General features: G+C 35.3%; 1 protein-coding gene across 2 annotated transcripts in view; it reads right to left on the bottom strand.

Moving 5' to 3' along the window:
• VPS13C (vacuolar protein sorting 13 homolog C) overlaps nucleotides 1-21,756 on the bottom strand; it is a 177,043-nt gene that overhangs the window by 94,885 nt on the left and 60,402 nt on the right. For both annotated transcript variants that reach the window (XM_079913053.1, XM_079913054.1), the window contains exons 17-27: nucleotides 16,268-16,410; nucleotides 15,234-15,426; nucleotides 13,917-14,031; nucleotides 13,201-13,337; nucleotides 11,879-12,002; nucleotides 10,416-10,533; nucleotides 7,636-7,765; nucleotides 6,740-6,827; nucleotides 5,944-6,083; nucleotides 1,983-2,136; nucleotides 261-340 (exon numbers count right to left, since the gene is read on the bottom strand). In XM_079913053.1, the coding sequence (XP_079769179.1) occupies nucleotides 261-340; nucleotides 1,983-2,136; nucleotides 5,944-6,083; nucleotides 6,740-6,827; nucleotides 7,636-7,765; nucleotides 10,416-10,533; nucleotides 11,879-12,002; nucleotides 13,201-13,337; nucleotides 13,917-14,031; nucleotides 15,234-15,426; nucleotides 16,268-16,410 (1,422 nt within the window). The remainder of the gene's footprint in view (nucleotides 1-260; nucleotides 341-1,982; nucleotides 2,137-5,943; nucleotides 6,084-6,739; nucleotides 6,828-7,635; nucleotides 7,766-10,415; nucleotides 10,534-11,878; nucleotides 12,003-13,200; nucleotides 13,338-13,916; nucleotides 14,032-15,233; nucleotides 15,427-16,267; nucleotides 16,411-21,756) is intronic.

The following is a 21,756-nucleotide window of genomic DNA, read 5'->3' as shown; positions in this document are numbered from 1 at the left end:
AATGTGCCCCAGAAGACAGTAGTAGGACCTACTTTACCCCAGGCTTCCATCTTTGTGGACAAGAAGTGTGACTTTGTAAAATCCTAGTCCTTACTTGAGTGAAAGAGAAAGAGGTGTGCGAATGGAAAGAGAAACAGTAGATATCCCTAGGATTCAAACCTATGATACACAAGAGCCTTTAATAATCTACTGTCATCTTTTTCCTTCCAGAGGATAGTTTAGAGTATATAATAAATATATAAACATTCTGTGACCCTTACCTTAATGTACTCCGCTTTTAAGAGATCTAATCCAGGTTTGTCAGAAGAGCTAATCAAGTGAAGGGGCTTCTTTTTGGACCCTAGATTAAAGAAAAAGAAAAAAAAAGTGTTTCAAATAAATTGCTCTTTTTTACATTTGGAATTTCCAACATGTCCTTTTATTCTTAAAAAATTTTATTAATTAAGCTTTAAAAAACTACCTGCACATATTTTCATGGTTATTAAATATTAAGGTCATCACTGGTAAAGAAATAAGCCAATCCAAATCCTTATCTTACCTCTGACATCCAACTTACTTAAAAACATGCATACTGTATTTATTTTCTCTGATCGTACATCTGTGTTCAAAAGTAATCAAAACTTCTCTAGATATTTTTAAGACCATACGTGCATTCGTAAGGCAGTAGAAGACTACGGGTGTTAAGAATCAGGAAATATGAATTCTAATTCATGTCTACCTTTACCAAAAGCTATTTAACTTCAGCTTTCTCAACTACATAACAATGAGGTTGAACTAGAAAAACATGTAGTATTCTGTTGAACTCTAAAATTTCATTCATATTAAAGAAATTTAAATAATTTTCCTTTGTTTAGACTAAGAGAAGGCTTACACAGAAGAGGAAATAGTTTTTTGAAGGGAGGGGAATTGTTAAATTTCTTTAAATTTAAAAACAACAGGTACCACCAGATGTCCTCTATATCCTCATGTACATGTCCCAAGGAACTACCTCCAGAAGCCATGGAGGGATAAGTGATTTATCCACTCTTTTATCCATCTTTTATTATTTGCAGTTTTATAACTCCTGTTTCTGAGATATCTCAGAATTTTCCACTGAAATAACCTTCTCTAAAGGAAAAAATAGCGTAGAAAATTTACTATTTTTATTTTTCCCCTTAAGACAATAATGTAAACTCCATCTCTCCACAGTGCTTATAGGAGCTTACTAATACATAAAACATTTTTCTTCTAAGCTGAGGTTAATTTTAGTTAGAGCTGTTTAAAAAATAACAAAAAAATAGGTCTTTATATTTGATTAAAATACTTGGCAAATATTAGGTAACCTTAATTACTGTAGATTCATCCATTCCTTCATTCCTCATCCAATGAGTATACAAGATGTACACTGAAATGCATAAACCATAAAAGCTTCTGAAAGAATTAATTTTATGTCCCACCATTTTCATAACCTGATGCTGCTTCTGATATATGAACACTACTGAATCAAAAGAATAAGAACTTCAATATTATAAGACCAGAGATAAATTCTAGGTTTTGCTATTAGTAAGATGCATGATCTTGAGTAACTCACTTAATCTCTCTTTATTTAACCTTCCTTTGTTTGTAAAATGGGAATAATACTCCCTATATAAAGGGGATTTATATGGACTCTCTGAGTAGATCATAGTAGTTAAGAATACAGACCCTAGGGGCAGATTTCTAGGGTTTTAATCATGGTTCAGCCACTAACTAACTAGCAGTGTGACCCTGGGTAAATTATGTAACCAATTTATGACTTTGTTTCCTCTTGTGTAAGTTGGAGATAATAGCATTGCCTATCTTATAGCATTGTTACAAGGATTAAATGAGTTATTATTTATAAAATGCTTAGAACACTGCTATTATTTATTATAATTATTACTATATAAATGAATGTGTTTCAGATACTCAAAAGTAATACTAAATCTGTTACTGTCTATTATTTCTAATTTTATGGCTATTACCTTGAATTTCATAGTAATCCAAGCTGATTTTCTTTAAGTAAGTTACCGCAGTTAAATCAAATGTTCTCATTGTAGACTCTGTTCCTAACTGAGTAACATTAAACACTAGAATTGTATCCTCTTCCTTCTGTTGTTTGGTAAATTCCAAAATCACCTAAAACAATCAGGACAGCCAATGAAAGGCAGATAAGTACTTTGAATCATACTTAAAAATACAAAATCCTTCTTCATATATACAGTCATGACCATAGTAGAAATTTTGCTCATACTCTTATATTACCATCAAGTTATTTACCATGATTGAAAGTTATCATCTTTTTGGGTTTTTTTTTTTTTGTGATATGCGGGGCTCTCACTGTTGTGGCCTCTCCCGCTGCGGAGCACAGGCTCCGGACGCACAGCCTCAGCGGCCATGGCCCACGGGCCCAGCCGCTCCGCGGCATGTGGGATCTTCCCGGACCGGGGTACGAACCCGCGTACCCTGCATCGGCAGGCGGACTCTCAACCACTGCGCCACCAGGGCAGCCCGGAAGTTATCATCTTAAATTCTATTATTAAGAATATAACTACATCTATCTAAAAATCATGATGAAATTTTATATCCTTATTGATTTACCTTTTTAATTTAGTAAAAATAGGCATGTATGAATTCTTCCTGAATATGATTTTTTTTTTTTTTTTTTTTTGCAGTACGCGGGCCTCTCACCGTGGTGGCCTCTCCCGTTGCGGGGCACAGACTCCCGACACACAGGCCCAGCGGCCATGGCTCACGGGCCCAGCTGCTCCACGGCATGCAGGATCCTCCCAGACCAGGGCACGAACCCGTGTCCCCTGCATCGTCAGGCTAACTCTCAACCACTGTGCCACCAGGTAAGCCCCTGAATATGATTTTTTAAAATCTTTATCTCAAAACTAAAAGTCATGTCTGGTGATATAAGAATCATCTCCATTAATGTCAAAAAGTATGACGACATTTACTATTACACTACTATTCAAATTTATTGTAGAAATGATAGCCAGTATATTTAAACAATGAAAAATAAAACATATATGTTGCCATTTTTAAAACATCCAAGTTCTTTGATCTCCGTCAAGAGATGGAGGTCTTTGCCCCACCCCCACAGAATTTGGGCAGGGTTGTGACTGCTTCAATCAACAGAGTACAGGGCTTCCCTGGTGGCGCAGTGGTTGAGAGTCCGCCTGCCTATGCAGGGGATACGGGTTCCTGGCCTGGTCTGGGAGGATCCCGCATGCCGTGGAGCGGCTGGGCCTGTGAGCCATGGCCGCTGGGCCTGCACGTCCGGAGCCTGTGCCCCGCAATGGGACAGGCCATAGCAGTGAGAGGCCCGCATACCGCAAAAAAAGGCCATGAAACTTCCACCTGGGATTTCTCATTCTGGGGGAAGCTAGTTGCCATGTAAAAAGTTCAACTACCCTGAAGCTGCCATGGTCAGGAGGCCGTGAGTTGGTACTGTGGTCAAAAGTCCCAGCCGAGGTCCCAGCCAACATCCAGCATCAACTGCCAGCCTCCTGAGTGAGCCACGAGGCCCACTGAGAGCTCAGGTCACTGCTACTCTAGTCAAATGTGACTGAAGGCATGTGAAAGACTACATGCAAAAATGACTAAGCTGGGCCCTTCCAGAATTCCTAACCCACAAAACTATTAGCAAGATAAAATAGCTGTTTTGATAAAAATAGTTGTTTTGAACTATCAGATTTTGGGGAAACCTATAAGCCAGCCACAATAACTGGAAAAATATAAATGCTAAAAAAAAAAGCAAAAACTAATATTATTAGCAGTGATATAATCATATACCTAAGAAAAATCAGGAGCGTCAACTGAAAAACAAACAATAAAACAGCACAGTAAGATATTCAGTACTGAATTGATATACAAAAATAAATTTCAAATAAATCAATGATTTAAATGAAAGCATTAAAATCATAAAATAATAAATAAAATCATGGGTAAATATTTTTGTAATGAAGGATAATTTTCTAAACACACACTAAAACTAGAATATAAAGAAAAAATTAGATTTCACCACAGAAATATTTAAAACTTCGGAATGGCAAAAAAAGGTCAAATTGGGAAAAATATTTCAAACAGCACTATTTTTTCTTAGATGATTTTGATGTTTATGACTTTAGTTCATTCATTCAATACTCAATAAAATATTTATTGAGCATCATCTTCCATGTATGAGGGTGTGCCAGCCACTAAGAACATCAAAATGACCAGGACAGACAAAGTCCTTGTCTTCAAGAAGCTTACATTCTAGGGAGGATGGGGCAAAGCAAAGGTTGCTATTTTGTGTTGTGTGGTCAGGCCTTTCCAATAAGATGGCATTTCTAAAGGAAGTAAAGAAGCAAGTCATGCAAGAAAAGTTTTCCAGGCAAAGGAAACAGCAAGCACAAAGAATATGCTTTGGTATACAAGAAAGTACAAAAGGCAAGTGTAAGCTCCATGTGGAAGAACTCTGCTTACTGCTGTAGCTCTAGTATCTAAAACAATGCCTGGTACATGACAACACTTGATAAACATTTATGGAAGGAATAAATGAAATATGGCTGAAGCAAAATGAGCAAGGAAGAAGAGAACAGCAGATGAAGCCAAAGAAGTCACATGGTGTGACTTGTAGGCCATGGGAAGAATTTAGCCCTTTACTGTGAGTGAGATGGGAAGCCTGTGTAGGGTTATGAGCAAAGCAATGGCATGAACTGACTTTGCCTCTAAAACAATCACTCTAGGGACTTCCCTGGTGGTCCAGTGGTGAAGAGTCCACCTTCCAATGCAAGGCACACAGCTCGATCCCTGGTCGGGGAACTGAAATCCCACATGGCATGGGGCAACTAAGACCACATGCCTCAACTAGAAAGAGAAAACCTGCACACCACTAGAGAGAAGCCTGCGTGTCACAACAAAAGATCCGGCATAACACAACTAAGACCCAATGCAGTCAAAAAGATAAATATTTTTTTAAGAAAAGATTAAAAATAGTATCACTCTAGCTACAGAACAGAGTACATGATGGAAGCAGAGAGACAAGAGGCTACTGCAATAGTCCAATCAAGATATGATGGTGACATGGACAGTGCAATAGCTGTGGAAGGGAAGAGCAATCATTTGAATACATTTTGAAGGTAAAGTCAAGGGGTTTTCTGATATGTTAGATGGGAGTATGAGAGAAAGACAGAAGTCAAAGAAGTCTAAACATGGAGAACATATCTTTCTTTAAACAAATACCAATAATACTTAGATATAAAGCAGTCAGTAAGAAATACCTCCTTTTTATACCTTTTGTGTTTTATTTCAAAGCAATGCATATTCATTTAAAAATTTTTTAATATATATAAAAGCAAACAGGCAGGAATGAAAAACTATAATCCCACCACACAGAGATGAACACTGTCATTTATTTTAAAAAAAAGTGTGTGTGTATGTGTGTGTTTATTTTCTAAATGGAATCATAATATCCTTGGAATTGTAATCGCTTTTTTTTTCCCCAAATAAAGATATGCGTTGACCATCTCTCGATGTCGATGTTTTCTTTTATTACTACCAGACTTTCAATGGCTGTAAAAGCCGTGTTGCAAATTTAGGTTGTTTACATTTTTCTAAATTATCAACATGACAATAAACTATATTATTTGGCTTAAAAGTTGAAAAATATTAAAGTAAACATGTCACAGAAATTTTCTACAGAAAAGAAAATCCTAACTAAGAGTCTCGAGCTTTTCCAGAATAGATCAGATGTACCACAGATCATACTTGTATCAGTTTTTACAAAATAACATTTCATTTTCTTAGAAGTATATGTGTGTGTGTGGGGGGGTGGCAGTAGGGAAGATAGAGTACCACATTTTAAATATACTTAATGTTTGGGTCTAGCATTAGACAGTTTATAAGGACAGCAGTAACAAGAATATATTTGTTTATGGACAAAACAAATATACATACTTCTTTAACTTCAAACTTCAGTAGAAGATTAATGAGCTCCTCATTTGGGGCCTCAGCAACCTTTTTCATGTCTGACCCTTTCATACTTTTACCAGTCTGTGTGTCTCCATCCTCAGCATCAAAATACTCATCATCAGACTCTAAAGGAAGAAGACAATTGACTTGAGAGAATGTCCATCGAAAACTGCATAAAACACTCAAACTGAAACCTCTCAAAAGTAAAATTCATTTATTAGACATAACCTTCATATTCAGAATCAGAATATAGCTTCTTTCTAAGTCCCACAGAGTGACTCAACCTGGCATGGGATAATCATATATAAAATCAAACAGCCCTTCTATTTTCTTCTTCAACACTTCTGATTGTTTTTCACTTTAGTTTATTTATTCAATTTTCAATAAAATATTTACTGGGTATCATCTATCACATATCCATCTGTACCAGCCACTAAGGACACCAGGGTGACCAAGACAGACATTATCCTTGTCCTCATAAAGTTTACATTCTAGTTCAAAATGAAAAAAGATCAGTTAGACCAGAGATAGAGAAAAGAATCAAGTAGAGATCAGGGCAAAAAAAAGCAGCTTATTTAGAATCTTAAACACTGTCAATCACAAAAATACTTTTATTCAAACAAAGAAACTTGGCCTTAAATAAAAATAAATGACTCGAAGTCTCACTGTTGGTTAGTAGCACTACTGGAAATAAAGCCAGTAAACTACTATAACACTTTCACAATTCCTTTATTTTCTGAAAAGTTTATCTCTAGGTTTGGTTTAATAAAGAACATTTTACCTTCCTCCCCTGATTCCACTCCATCTAGCAACAGTGGCGTACCAAGTAGGCCTTTTGTACTAGCTGTTGTTATAGGAATTGAGGATACCTAGAAAATAATACAAAAAGTTTTCTAAACATACTAATTTAGCAGGATTAAATGTACATAAATGAGAGAAATACTGAAAAAGTAATAGAGAATAGAGAGAGATGGAAAGACACATACACAGCACACAAATCTTCCAACAAAGAACGTTATGCAATCAACTAATGGCTGGCTGGAGTTTACTTATTATTAAGACCACCACCTGCATTTACAAGGGCAGAACCATGTATAACTCTAGTAGATAAGTCTACCTATCATTGTGTGGCATTCAGTTGCTGTCTATTACAATATTAATTATACGTCTTTTTGACAGGTCCCTCGAAAATGGTATCGACATTAGTTGGCTCTCAAATTTCATTTCAAAGTAAATGGAAGTCCAACATTTATGTTGTAAAGATCAATTCCAAGTAAAGTGATCTAGAACTTTTCAGTCTAACATATAAGAAAATTTTATAATGATCATTTTATTTTGCAACATTTTAAAGAAGATTTCTATATTTAGCTTTATTTAAAACACATTTCCTAAATTTGAAAAACATTTTTCCTTTCATTTATGTATCTTTCTTTCCGTTATTCCCTATAACAGACTTTCTACCACCACTCCAAAATGAAAATAGGCTACAGTCTTTATTTATTCAATGCCATATGCAGTTCTGTACAGAATCAACCACATTAAACCTCAAAAATGTATCAAATAAAGGAAACTGGCCCTAAACAATACTGAAAAACAAAACAGCTCACAAAAAGATGGAAAAAAATCACCATATATACAAATATAAAGATATTTAGCATTTTTATTATCTCCATTTACCTGTCTCTCTGGAGACTGTGCAGATGATTTCTGTGGCAAGGGTATACTGTTAATCAAATGTAGCATGTCTTTCATCTTCTGATCAGAAATTCTCACGTGCATCAGAGGAAGCCCTCCAGATACTTTAAATCTAAAAACATAATTAATTCAACTATAAGGTATCAAGGTCCAGCTTCTCTGTACTATGGAGGTGGGGAAGGGAATGGAGAAGAGACTACATTCTGGGGTCAAAGTTACTTTGGATATGTTTTAATCTAATTATATTAATGCCTCAACATTGCCAGGGAATGGGAAGCTCTATGTAAGCCAAGTTTTGTATCCTTCTTAAGCAGCCAAACCTTAAGTTAACTAATTTTTAGGAAGACATTTTCAAATACAAATTATCTATGTTTTAAAACCTAAAACACTATACATAACATTTCCTGGTATCAAAAATTTCTCATTCTGAACATCAAAGAGTATCTACCCCATCATTCTCTATCCCTTCACCTCCCATTATTTCCTTTCATAGCATTTATCAGCACCTGACATAGCATATGTATACTTGTTTATGTCTCCTCTGGTTAAAATATAAGCTCCATGAGAAGGCTATCTGTTTTACTTACTGCTGAATCACTGTTGTGCTTTCATCAGGTGCTTACTTTTCAGCACGTGCTTCTCTTCTGCTTCCCTATTACACCTAACTGCCTGGGTTTGCTTGTCCTAATAACTTTGTGGCAGCTATCTGCTGCTCATAAAGCTCTTTCAGGTTGTTTATCTTTGACTTCCTAACTAAGCTTGAACAGCTCAAGCTGACAGATGCCTAACTACTAAACGAAGAATGATTTTTCTGTATAATGCAACCACTAATGTTCAAGAGAGGCCAGTTAGCTGTTCCTACCTCAAAGGATTGAACTTTCTGTGAAAGTACCCTGTAAATTGAAAAGCACTGTAAAAATGTGAGATGCTTCTTTATTATTTCTGAAACATTGCATAAAACTAATATCATCCCAAATAGAGGGACTAGATAAACCCTCCCTACTAAAATAACTAAAAAAATGGACAAAATATGTGAAACAACTGTTTCAAAGACACTGGACATCAGTCAACAAAGGAAAGTTGAAAGATGGGAAACAAATGACTAAAGTTGTACAAATACCCAGTCTACTGACTGAAGAGTTTCAAAATGTGTAGGGTACAGTTAAGCAGCATTTCAAGGAAAATTTGAAGCACTAAATGCCTGTATTAGAAAAGAAGAAAGGTCTCCATTGAATGGTCTCAGCTTCCATCTTAAGAAACTATGAGAGTAAAACAAATGAAACCCAAAGTAAGCAAAACAAAAAAAGCAATACTGTATGTGAGAGTGGAAATCAATGAAATAAAAAACAAATACAATAGAGAAAATATTTGAAACCAAAAGCTGATTCTTTCAGAAGATCAACAAAATTGATAAACCTCTAACCAGACTGATCAGAAAAAAAAGAGAAAAGGTACAAGTTACTAATATCAAGAGTGAGAGAAACAGCAACACTACAAATTCTCCAGGTATTAAAAATGTAAGATGGAAATATTATAAACAATTTTAAAACAATAAACTCAACAACTAAGACATGAAAGACAAACTTTTTCATTGCAACGCAAGCTATCAAAGATCACTCAAAAAAACAGATAATCTGAACAGCCGTATATCTATTAAAGAAATTGAATTTAAGTTAAAGAAACTTAATTTGTAGTTAAAAACCCTCCCCTAAAAAAAAAACTCCAGGCCCAGGTGGCTTCACGGGTGAATTCTACCAAACATATAAGAAGGAAAAAATACCAATTCTACACAACTTCCCTCTATGAAGCCTGATACATTGATGCCAAAACAATAAAAGCACAGATCAATATCCCTCATAAACAGAAATGTAAGGTTTTAAAACTTCATAACAAAATTTTAGCAAGCCAAGTCCAACATTTTAAAAGAATAATACATTACTACTAAAAGAGCTTTATCTAGTAATGCACAGTTGGTTTAACCTCCAACTGATAAAGAGTATCAATGAACTAAAGATACACATACGAATAAATCTCTAATCAATTATACTGAATGAAAGAAGTCAAAAAAAAAGAATTACAACTCTATGATTTTATTTATATAAAATTCTAGAAAACTCTAACAAACCTTTAGAGTCAGAAAGATCAGTGTTGCCTGGGGATTGAGGGGAGAGGAGTTAGCAGGTAAGGATATGAGGGAGAAAATACAATGGGACACAAGGACTTTTGAGGATGATGGATGTGTTCATTATCTTGACGATGGTGATGGTTTCATAGATAAACACGTCAAAACTTATCAAAATGTACACTTTAAACAAACATAGTGTATTAAATGTCAGTAATACTTCAACAAAGCTGTTTTTAAGAAGGCAGCAGATAATTTCATAATTATCTACTTAAATTCAAAATTCAGTTTCTACTTTCCATTCCCTTAGATTATTCTCAAGATTTTATATGGTTCCATAATCAAAAGAGCCTATAATTTTTGAAGATTTTATATTTCAATATTGAACCTTGAATTCGATCCATTCAAAAAACAGGGATAACCAACTTTCACAAAATGTAAAAGCCCAAGTACTTCTGAAATAAGAGAGGTGATATATAATTCAAATAAACATTTCCTTAAAAATGCATTTCTGTTGTAAGATAATCATTATTTTTTTCTGTCCTTCAGAAATCTAGCTTTGCTTTATTAAAATTCAGTAACTGATGCAGATATATTTCACCTTGTTGATTTTATAATATAAAGGAAACTCATACATTACCTAGCCATTCTAATGTCTTTTTCCACCATTGCCTTGGCCAACTCAACATGAATATCCATGGGTTGCAATATATGCATAGTTGATGGATGCTGAAATCGACACTTTTTCCAGTTTTCATCTGAAAAAAATTTTTTTAATTAAATGACTAGTTTTTATTTATTAATTAGTTTTAGATTATCAGATTTTCTATGGAAAAGTAACCTATTAGAAGATAATTAACAAATATATTCAATGATGACTTTTACTTCTTTCAACATACAAGCTAAATGACCTATATTTTTTAACACAGATTGACAAAAGTCAAAGACTATGATATAAAAATAATTTTAAACATTTATTTGAAGAATGTTTTCTAATAACATCTTACATTTTAAAGCAAACAGGGAAAAAAACCTAAGAATTTACTGCCTTGATTCCAGAATTAGAGATCAAGGTTGGGGAGTTGCAGTGAAAAAAGGAAGATACAGGGAAAGAAAGACAAGAAAAAAAGAGGTTTCTGGGGGTCCTAAGTGCAATAATTCTAAAGCAAAAATGAGTTTTATCAAGCAAGATTTTATGACAAAATCTTCCAAATAAGAAGGTTCCAAAGACAGTCTTCCAATAACTGAAAGAACTCTACACAGATCTTAACTGATGGCAATGAATGAACATCTTTTATTGCTTATAATTCAAACAATTATTATTAAGTACATACAAAAGAAAAGACAGCTTTAATGGTCTGTGTAGGTACTTCTCTTCAAGGAATTAATAGGCTCAATCTATAAAACTAAGTAGAGCATTATATATTTACATTTTAATAAATCTTATTACTCCCACTATAGTATACACTCTGCACACAGAAACTACATCCTTTCCTTCAGTGACCTACCACAGAGTAATATACTCAAGGATATTTTGCAAATACTTACTATTGCTTCTAGAAACTAAAGAAATACAGAGAACCAACAATCTTCATTTAAGCAGTAGAAACCACCAAAGCTTTTGGAAAATAATTAAATTCACTACTTTTAGGGTTTAAAGACTATATCCATACTTCTCAGGTATCTACAAAAGTAAAAAACATACTACCACTCAAATAAAGACTAGGCTAATAGTAAAATATTTAAAAATAAAGGCAGCAAGGGAAAACAACACTGAGACATCCCAAACACACTGGGACAGAGGAACATAAGCCAACTGCAACTTCTATTCCATATTCTGGGCAGTTTTATGTCACTTTAAAAAAAAACAGGCAATGACTGGACTTAGATTCAAATGGTACTAAGTACCCTAAGATGAACAGCCACATCTCTGTAACTGTGACAAAGATTTTCACTGATGGGCTCCTATTTGGTTCCCTTAAGTGACCAACAGTATATGTGTTCAAAATGTTATCAGGGTTGATATACACGTAAACATGCATATCTATTTACCAATGCTACTCAACATAATTTCAAGATCCTGAAAACTGAGCAACAGTTTACCTGCTCTTGCAAAGAGTAGTTGCACACTTTTTATTTCCACATCAAACTTGTCATATGCCTTATCCATTATTTCTTCCAGAGAGGAATTACTAGTCTTCTGCAAACCTTGATCTTTACTGTTAAGCTGAAATGGAGAAAAACCTTCAATTTTTTAAACAGAAACATCTTTATATCAACATACTTTAGTTGTGTTTTCTTAAAGCCTAAATAAAATTAAAACATTGCCCTTAATGAATTCACATTTTGCTTAATTTTCTAATAATTATTAGCAAATATTTTATTAGGAATATACCATTTCAGCATACATCTCTATTACATTTGGGTAACAGGTGCGCAGCACATTTATTTTATTTTATTTTTTGTGGTACATGGGCCTCTCACTGTTGTGGCCTCTCCCGCTGTGGAGCACAGGCTCCGGACGCGCAGGCCCAGCGGCCATGGCTCACGGGCCCAGCCGCCCTGCGGCACGCGGGATACTCCCGGACCGGGGCACGAACCCGCGCCCCCTCCATCGGCAGGCGGACTCTCAACCACTGCGCCACCAGGGAAGCCCCTCAGCACATTTAAATTGATGACAAGATGAGTTACACAGCTGTCTATCTCAAATAACCCGTCTAGACACGCGACTCTTCCTGGTTCTCAGGAGTTCTCACCACTTGTGGCTCAAGCTTCCCTGCCAGCTATGCTAAACTCTTCACCATGAAACAGAAGGTTTTATTCCTTCCTCTCCCCACTATATAACTAGAATAATTAGGCCATTAGAATTCAGCTCCAATCTCGATTTGCTTTTCCCTCTTCCTAAAGGAAACAAGGATCAATTCAGGACTACATTTTTTGAAATCTTCAGTTTTTCTCAGAAGATTGGATTTCTAGGAGGTTCAACACCCAAACCCTTACAGTTCTCAAACTCTCGTACTCATCAACTCTTAGTTGATGTCAGTGATTTAACAAACATATATTCATATCTGTATAATTTTCTATTCTCAAGACATATACATTAACAAAGAAAACTATGTAATTAGATTCTGGAAACCTAGGAGTGCTTGAAAACTAGGAGTGCTTCTCTCTAATTAGGAAAAGACAGCAGTAAGCCAGTCCTCAATGTCAAATCATCCACCATTTCAGGAAATGTTAGCTGTTGTTTTTTTAATAGCGGTAAGATACATACAAACTACACAATCTAAGCTAGGCTTGACAAAATGCTAACAAGAAATAAGTCTAGGCTTAGTTTAAGTGAACTCTGAGGGAAAAACAGCATACTGTCAGACAGCTAGCTGCTAAACTGAGCAAAAATGGGCAGACAGAAATGCATATACACCTACCTGAAATGTACCAAAATCTAAGATGAGAAGATCTGACTTTTCATGGTGGAAACCTGTCTGTGGAACTATTAGATACGAGGGCTTCAGATTTATCCTTAAATCAAGAACTTTTCGGGTTTCAATAATATGTGTAAGTCCTAAAAGAAGAAAAAGAAATGATGAAAGATTATGCAGTCAATTTGAAATATGTAATCATATTATTAACAACGAGAATAAGAAGATCACTTGAAAAGTATGTTGGAGAAGTTCTTTTCACAGATTAGATTCTCCATTCAGCATGTAAGGTGAAATTGCATATGGTCAATGAGAAACAATCATATTGCATAATATAATAAACCCAACACAGCTAGTATTTTAGCCAGAGATAGAAAAATTCATTATTTCTTTAGTTAAGTAACCATATACAGTAGGTGGCTTAAGATTAGAGGCCATAATGCACAAAAGTATGTATCTTTAAAACTCGATTCACACACAGTACGGTGAACAGTCGCTTAAGAACTGAGACAGGGATGTTTTCCAGCTCGAGCTCACTCTGCAGCACAGGTTCCTGAAGGTAACAGCAGACAGAATCCCCTGTGCCCCATATTATTCTCTTTCTCACCCAGTCTGGCAGGTATAGTTGACAAAAAACTACCTACACTATTTTAAACATAGTATTTACATTAGAACAGCAAAAAACTTTGAGAGTTTAGATGACATTTATGCAAATTCTTTACCTGTAGCTGTTCTCTCTTTAATTTCTTCCAGCTTCATCAATGTAGCTGATGTTATTTGCTCAAGATCTAATCCCCTATTTGACTGAAAGAATTCAACCACTGCATTGATGGTTTTCTGTGAAATCATTTAAAATATAAACAAGTTATACAGAGTACTTTGTATATTACAAAATTTAAAGTTTCAGTTTAATTCTAATCAACTCTGGCTCTGAACTGAGGTGGTACCTCCAAAGACAATCTACCCTACTACATCTCCCTCTGGAGTGAAAGGGAACCTGAAAAAAGGTATAGCCCACTTCACCTTATTGGAAAGGCAACAAATGTGTGCATATCGTTAAGGTGACCTTAAGTATGTTCTACTGTATCACATTGATGTAGCAATGGGGCATTACTTCTAGACTTAGCCTCCAGATTAGAAGGTGAAACTCCACCTCTCTATACTGCAACTGGATTCTCCTGCACTTTGAAGTTTAGAGAGAAAATAAGAAAGCTGTTCAGTCCTTACCTACACCCAAAACTTGAACTTAAATTCAGACATTTTGCAAGAAAGAATGAGTTCTGGGCATTGGATGTAAAATGGTGTGAATGTACTTAACCCTACTGAACTATACACTTAAAAAATGGCTAAGATGGGAAATTATGTTCTATGTATTTTACCACAATTTAAATTTTTTTTAATTTAAAAAAAAAATCACAGAATACAGTAAGTTCTGCCTCCCACCCACACTGTGAATTTACTTCTAAACTGTACAGTAAAAATAAGTCAGGGATCTCAATGACAGAGTGGGGCCAACCTACAAGTGATGGAACGAGTGATGCTCAAGATGAGTTAAGAGAGTCTGAATAAAGATGGAGCTACAGATACAGAACTGGAGCCAGCATTTTCAACAGCAAAGAAATGGCAATGATTTTTTCTCACGTGAACAGTATCTAAAATTCTTTCATTTGCTGCTAAAGCTTTTTAAATTGGTTCCAAACATTGAAGAGAAAGGGAAAATAAGCAAAAAGAAACTGGGGTAGGAAACTGGTGTGTAGTTATTTGTGAGTAGTTAGCCAGTATAATAAACACAGACTTCTTTAAGGGTATATTACTTTTTTAAAAAATTTAACATAAGCATACAGTACAAAAAAATCTGTAGCATATGAAAAATCAAAATTAACTGCTAAACATGTACTGCTCTTTAATCAAGAAAAAAGTGTCAGTAAACTGAACTACTAAGTAAATTAAGGTTAAATATGAAAAGGAAAAAAGAAGAAAACCATATGTCAGAAGCATAAGACGTGTTTAATAAGGATTCACTTTCTCCTTGTACTCACAGCATCGTAGATGACCTCCACAGGCTGAGACTGAACAACCAAAGTCTGGTCAGCAGTACTATTCTCTGGATTGGTTTCAAATTCAATTTTAAGCAAGGATGATGCAGTATCACCAATTGAAGCCACAAGTGATGGTACAATATCTTGCTGTCTCAGACCTGTTATATACCAGTGTTCTAATTTTGCTTCCACCCTACAATCCAGTGCAGAAAAAAGAAGTATTACAAATAAGATCCTTCTAATATAATAGGTTAAAATACAAATTTCCCTTTTAAAAAACTCCTTTGAGAGCCAGGACCATGCCCATCACCCAGAGTTGAAGTCCAAACTCCGTAGCCTAGAATTTAATTACCCACACAGTCTGGGGCTTTTTTCTCTGATTTGGTTTATTTTTTTATTTTCCTTTTCCTCATGAAAAATCCACTTTGGCCAACTTCAGAACACTGCCAAACTGCCGCACGAATACATGCTATATGGAATACATGCTCATGGAATTCATCTCCCTATTTCATGCCACCCTGCACACTCTGCTCCCTCATCCCTGCATCTGTTGGTCCCTTCCATTCAGTTAGCCTAAGCCCCAGATCTCCAAGTCCAAGTTATTCCCTTCTACAACTGAGCTTGTGTAGCATTAACCCTAAGGTATTTCACATTACAGTACCTTCTTACTTATGAGCTCTCAAATATTATACAGATCTTAAATTAACTTTTTATTTCCTCTCTTATCAACTACAGCATAAACACCTTGAAAACAGAAAGTTACTGTTTCTATGCATAGCCTTCATAGTAACAAATCTATGAATTAAACAGTATACAAGAAATATTTGTGAAGGAAAAAAGGAAGGGGAGAACAAATGATGAGCTCCTCATATAGTTCTGTAATATAAAATGACTATCTTCACACACAAAAGGAAAAGAAATTAGAGACAAACTACTATTAATCAGGTTTTTTTATGCTAAGTAACACTATATTTTTTTTGGCCTGAAGTCAAACATAGAAATAAAAATTAAAATAATAAGTTTTTGAAACTTACTTAAGTGCTTGTGCTCCTGGTCGCTGAGATACTTGGGTGCCAAGGCCAATTATCTGAATTTTCAGTATTTCTGGAATATTTCTGTTTTCTCTTATTGTAACAGAGGTGCTTACTAACTTCAGTGCCACAATATAAGCAACATACTAAATGAAAGAATGAATGAAAATGGTTAAATTTTAAGTAATTCTTTCATTTCTTCATATTTAAATCTGCTAAATTATAAAATGATCTAAAAAAACGTATGTTCATTGTAAAAAAAGAACATTAGAAAACTCAATACAAAATTGCTTGCTCAAATAGGACATTTACAAAAGATTCAAAATTAATTTCTCTTAGTTTTAAAGGTAATAAAAATGAAATGTGATAAAATATTTTGTGGCCTAAAGATTCAATTCAGCAGCTTTCACTAAAGCAAATTAATTCAAACCAATCCTCTAGTTCAAAAACTGAACAAAATAAAAAGAATATCTGCTTGATGACTTTGGAGAGTTAGTAAGACACTGAGAAAAAAATATTCTGCCCCCAAAATTGATAGGTCAAGAATACAGGTAGGACAGATAACTAAAGAGATGATTCTCATCAAACCACACCAGAAGAGAGGAAGTAAGGAACAAAGAATCTATGAAAGAGTCAGAAAACAATTAACAAAATGTAAATAGTAAACCCTTATATCTCAGTAGTTACTTTAAATGTAAATGAATTAAATTCTCCAATCAAAAGACAGAGACTGAAAGAATGGATTTTTTTTAAAAAAAAGATACAATGATCTGCTACCTACAAGAGACTCACTATAGCTTTAAGGCCACACACAGACTGAGAGTGAAGGGATGGAAAAATATTTCAAGCAAACATTAACCAAAAAAGACAGAGTAGCTATATTTACATCAGAAAAAAAAAATAGACTTTAAGTTAAAAATAGTCAGAAGAGACAAAGAAGGTCATTATATAATGATAAAGGGGTCAATCCATCAAGAAGAGGTAACAACTGTAAATATGCTATGTACCCACTGGAGCACCTAAACATATATCAAATACTAACAGAACCAAAAGAAATAGACAGCAATAAAACATTAGTTGGGGACTCCATTCTCAACAAAAGAGATATCATCCAGACAGAATCAATAAGGAAACAATGGATTTGAGTAACACTACATGCTAAATGGACCTAAGAGACATAGAGAGAAATTCCACCAAACAGTAGCAGAATAAATACTCTTCTGGAATAAATGGAATATTTTCTAGGATAGATCATACATTAGACCACAAAAAAGTCTCAAAATATTCAAGAAGATACACATTATATCAAGTGTCTTTCCAATCACAATGAAATGAAACTAGAAATCAGTAATAATAATAAAAGTACAAAATTCACAAATACACGTAAATTAAACAATATACTCCTGAACACACTCCTGGATCAAGGAAGAAATCAAAAGGGAAAACAGTATCATGAGACAAACAAAAATGGGAACAGGGCTTCCCTGGTGGCACAGTGGTTGAGAGTCCACCTGCCGATGCAGGGGACACGGGTTCGTGCCTCGATCTGGGAAGATTCCACATGCCGTGGAGCAGCTGGGCCCATGAGCCATGGCCACAGAGCCTGCCTGTCCGGAGCCTGTGCTCCACAACAGGAGAGGCCACAACAGTGAGAGGCCCGCGTATTGCAAAAAAAAAAAAAAGGGGGGGGGAACACAACATACCAAACTTACTGGATACGGGAAAAACATTTTTAAGAGGAAAGTTTATAGTGATGAACGCCTACATCAAGAAAAAAGAAAGATCTCAAGTAAACAACCTAAATTTACACCTCAAAGAACTATGAAAGAACAAACTAGGCCCAAAGTTAGAAGAATAAAGGAAATAAACATTACAGCAGAAATAAATGAAAAAGAGAATACAGCAGAAAAACAGAAACACAATGGAGAGTAACAAAACCAACAGTTCTTTGAAACAAAAAGCAAAACTCACAAACCTTTAGATAGACTAACAAAGAAAAAGAGACAACACATATAAATAAAATTATAAATTAAAGAAGAAACATTACAACTGAACCACAAAAATACCAAAGACCATAAGAGTGATTACTATGAACAGCTATCCACCAACAAATTGGAAAACCTAGAAGAAATTGATAAATTCTGAGAAACATAATCTACCAAGAATGAATCATGAACAGAAAGTCTGAATAAACCAATAATGAAGGAGATTGAATGAGTAATTAAAAATATCCCAAGAAAAAAAGCCCAGGACCAAATGTTTTCACTGGTGAATTCTATCATTTAAAGAATCTACACCAATCCTCTCAAACTCCTCAAAAAAACAGAAGAGTAGGAATACTCCCAAACTCATTTTACAAGTCCAGTATTATCCTGATATCAAAGCCAGAAAAGGACACTATGAGAAAAAAAAACTGCAGGCCAATATCACTTATAAACACAGATACAAAAACTCTCAACAAAATACTATCAAACCAAATTCAGCAGCACAGTAAAAAGATCATATACCATCATCAACTAGGATTTATCTCTGGGATGTAAGGATCGTTCAACATACGAAAAGAAATTAATGTAATATATCACATGAATAAAAAGATAAAAATCACATGACTATCTCAATAGATTCAGAAAAAGCATTTGACAAAATTCTACATCCATTCACCATAAAAACTCTCAATAAATTGGGTATAGAAGGAATGTACCTCAACATAATAAAGGCCATATATGACAAGCCCACAGCTAACACCATACTCAATGTTGAAAGGTAAAATGTTCTTCCCCAAGATCACGAACAAGACAAGGGTGCCCACTCTCACCACTACCATTAAACATAGCATTTGAAGTCCTAGCCAGAGAAATAAAGCAAAAAAAAGAAACAAAATGCATCCAAATTGGAAAGGAAGAAGGAAAATTGCCTCTCTATGCACATGATATGTCTTACGTAGAGAAAATCCTAAAGGCTCCACCAAAAAAAGTTAGAACTAATGAAAAAATTCAGTAAAGTTGCAGGATACAAAATTAGCATACAAAAATCATTTGTGTTTCTATACGCTAATTTGAAGAAAAGTTTTAAGCAATCCCATTTACAACAGCAAAAAAACAATAAAATAATTAGGAATAAATTTAACAAAGGAGGTGAAAGATCTCTACACTTCAAACTATAAGACACTCATGAAAGAAACTGAAGAAAACATAAACAGAAAAGCTATGCTCTGTTTATTGATTGGAAAAATTAATGCTTTTAACAATGTACATACTACCCAAAGTAATCTATAGATTCAATGCAATCCCTACAAACTCCAATGGCATTTTGCATGGAACCACAAAAGACCCTGAATAGCAAAAGCAATCTTGAAAGGAAAAAAAAAACCCACAAAGCTAGACTAGGCATAACACTTCCTAATTTCAAACTATATTACAAAGCTATAGAAATCAAAACAATATAGTCCTGGCATTAAAACAGACACACAGACCAACAGAACATAATCGAGAGCACACACATAAATCCATGCACATATGGTTAACTAATACTTGAAAAAAAACCCAAGAATACCCAACGGAGAGACAGTCTCTTCGTTAAATGGTGCGAGAAAAACTGGATATTCACGTGCAAAAGAATGAAACTGGTCCCCTAACTATTTTTTTAAATTCATTTATTTATGGCTGTGTTGGGTTTTCATTGCTGCACACAGGCTTTCACTTGTTGTGGCAAGTGGGGGCTACTCTTCCTTGCAGTGCGCAGGTTTCTTATTGCGATGGTTTCTCTCTGTTGCAGAGCATGGACTCTAGGCACGCAGGCTTCAGTAGTTGTGGCACGTGGGCTCAGTAGTTGTGGCTCACAGGCTCTAGAGCATAGGATCAATAGCACTGGCGCACGGGTTTAGTTGCTCCGCAGCATGTGGGATCTTCCCGGACCAGGGATCGAATCTGTGTCCCCTGCATTGGCAGGTGGATTCTTAACCACTGCACCACCAGGGAAGTCCCTGGTCCCCTATCTTACACCACTCACAAAAATTAACTAGAAATGGGTTAACAACTTAAATGTAAGACCTGAAGCCATAACTCCTAGAAGGAAATGAAAAACCTCCTTGACAGCAGTCTTGGCAATGATTTTATAGATGTGACACTGAAAGCAGAAGCAAGAAAAGCAAAAATAAATAAGCAGGGCAACATCAAACTAAAATGCTTCTGCAAAGAATAAGAAGCAACAAAATGAAAAGGCAACATACAGAATGGGAGAAAATATTTGCAAACCACATATCTGATAAGGAGTTAATAAGAAAAATATAAAAGGAACTCATACAACTCAATAGCAAAAAAAATAATAATCCAATTAAAAATGGGTGAAGGACCTGAATAGACATTTTTCCAAAGAGGATATTCAAATGGCCAACAGGTATATAAAAAGATGCTCAACATCACTAATCATCAGGGAAATGCAATTCAAAACCGCAATGAGGGAGAAGGTCAAGATGGCAGAGTAGGAGGATGTGAAATGAACTCAACTACCCAACATGAACATATCAAAATATGTCTACAGGGCTTCCCTGGTGGCGCAGTGGCTGAGAGTCCGCCTGCCGATGCAGGGGACCCAAGTTCGTTCCCCAGTCCAGTAAGATTCCACATGCCGCGGAGCGGCTAGGCCCGTGAGCCATGGCTGCTGAGCCTGCGTGTCCGGAGCCTGTGCTCTGCAATGGGAGAGGCCACAACAGTGAGAGGTCCACGTACAGCAAAAAAAAAAAAAAAAAATGTCTACATGTGAACAATTCTCATTGAAAACTAACTGCAGACTGGCAAAAAGACTCCTGCAAAACTAAGGCTTTAAGAAAGACCCACATAGAATCAGGTAGTAAGGGAAGTCCACTAGTAAAGGCAAATACATAGTAAAGGCTGAGGATCAATCAATTAAGCTATCATGGAGATGAAAAGAAAAAAATTATAAAATCAACTATAACTACAACAATCAGTAAAGGGATAAACATGAAGATGTAAAATACGACATCAAAACACAAAATGTGAAGGAGGGGAGAAAAAAATGTGTATCACTTAGAATGTGCTTGAGCTTAAATGACTTCCTATTTAGAACAAGTAAATATAGTTATAGGTCAACAAACATGAACCTTGCGGTAACCAAAAATCAAAAACCTACAATAGATATACAAAAAATACAGAGTAAGAACACAAGCACAGCACTAAAGAAAATCATCAAACCAAAAGGGAAGAAACTAAAAGAAAAAGAACAGGGAAGAACTACAAAAACACTGGAAAACAAGTAACAAAAAGGCAATAAGTACACACCTATCAATAATTACTTTAAATGTTAACAGACTAAATGCTCCAATCAAAGACAAAGGATGGCTGGTTGGATAAGAGAACAAGACCCATCTTTATGCTGCTTACAAGAAACTCACTTCAGAGCTAAAGACACACACAGACTGAAAGTGAGGGGATGGTAAAAGATATTTCACGCAAATGGAAATGACAAGATATCGA

This window comes from Stenella coeruleoalba, assembly GCF_951394435.1.
Source record: "Stenella coeruleoalba genome assembly, chromosome: 2".
NCBI classification, from domain to species: Eukaryota; Metazoa; Chordata; class Mammalia; order Artiodactyla; family Delphinidae; genus Stenella; species Stenella coeruleoalba.
This window is presented reverse-complemented; position numbering and strand designations above follow the sequence as displayed.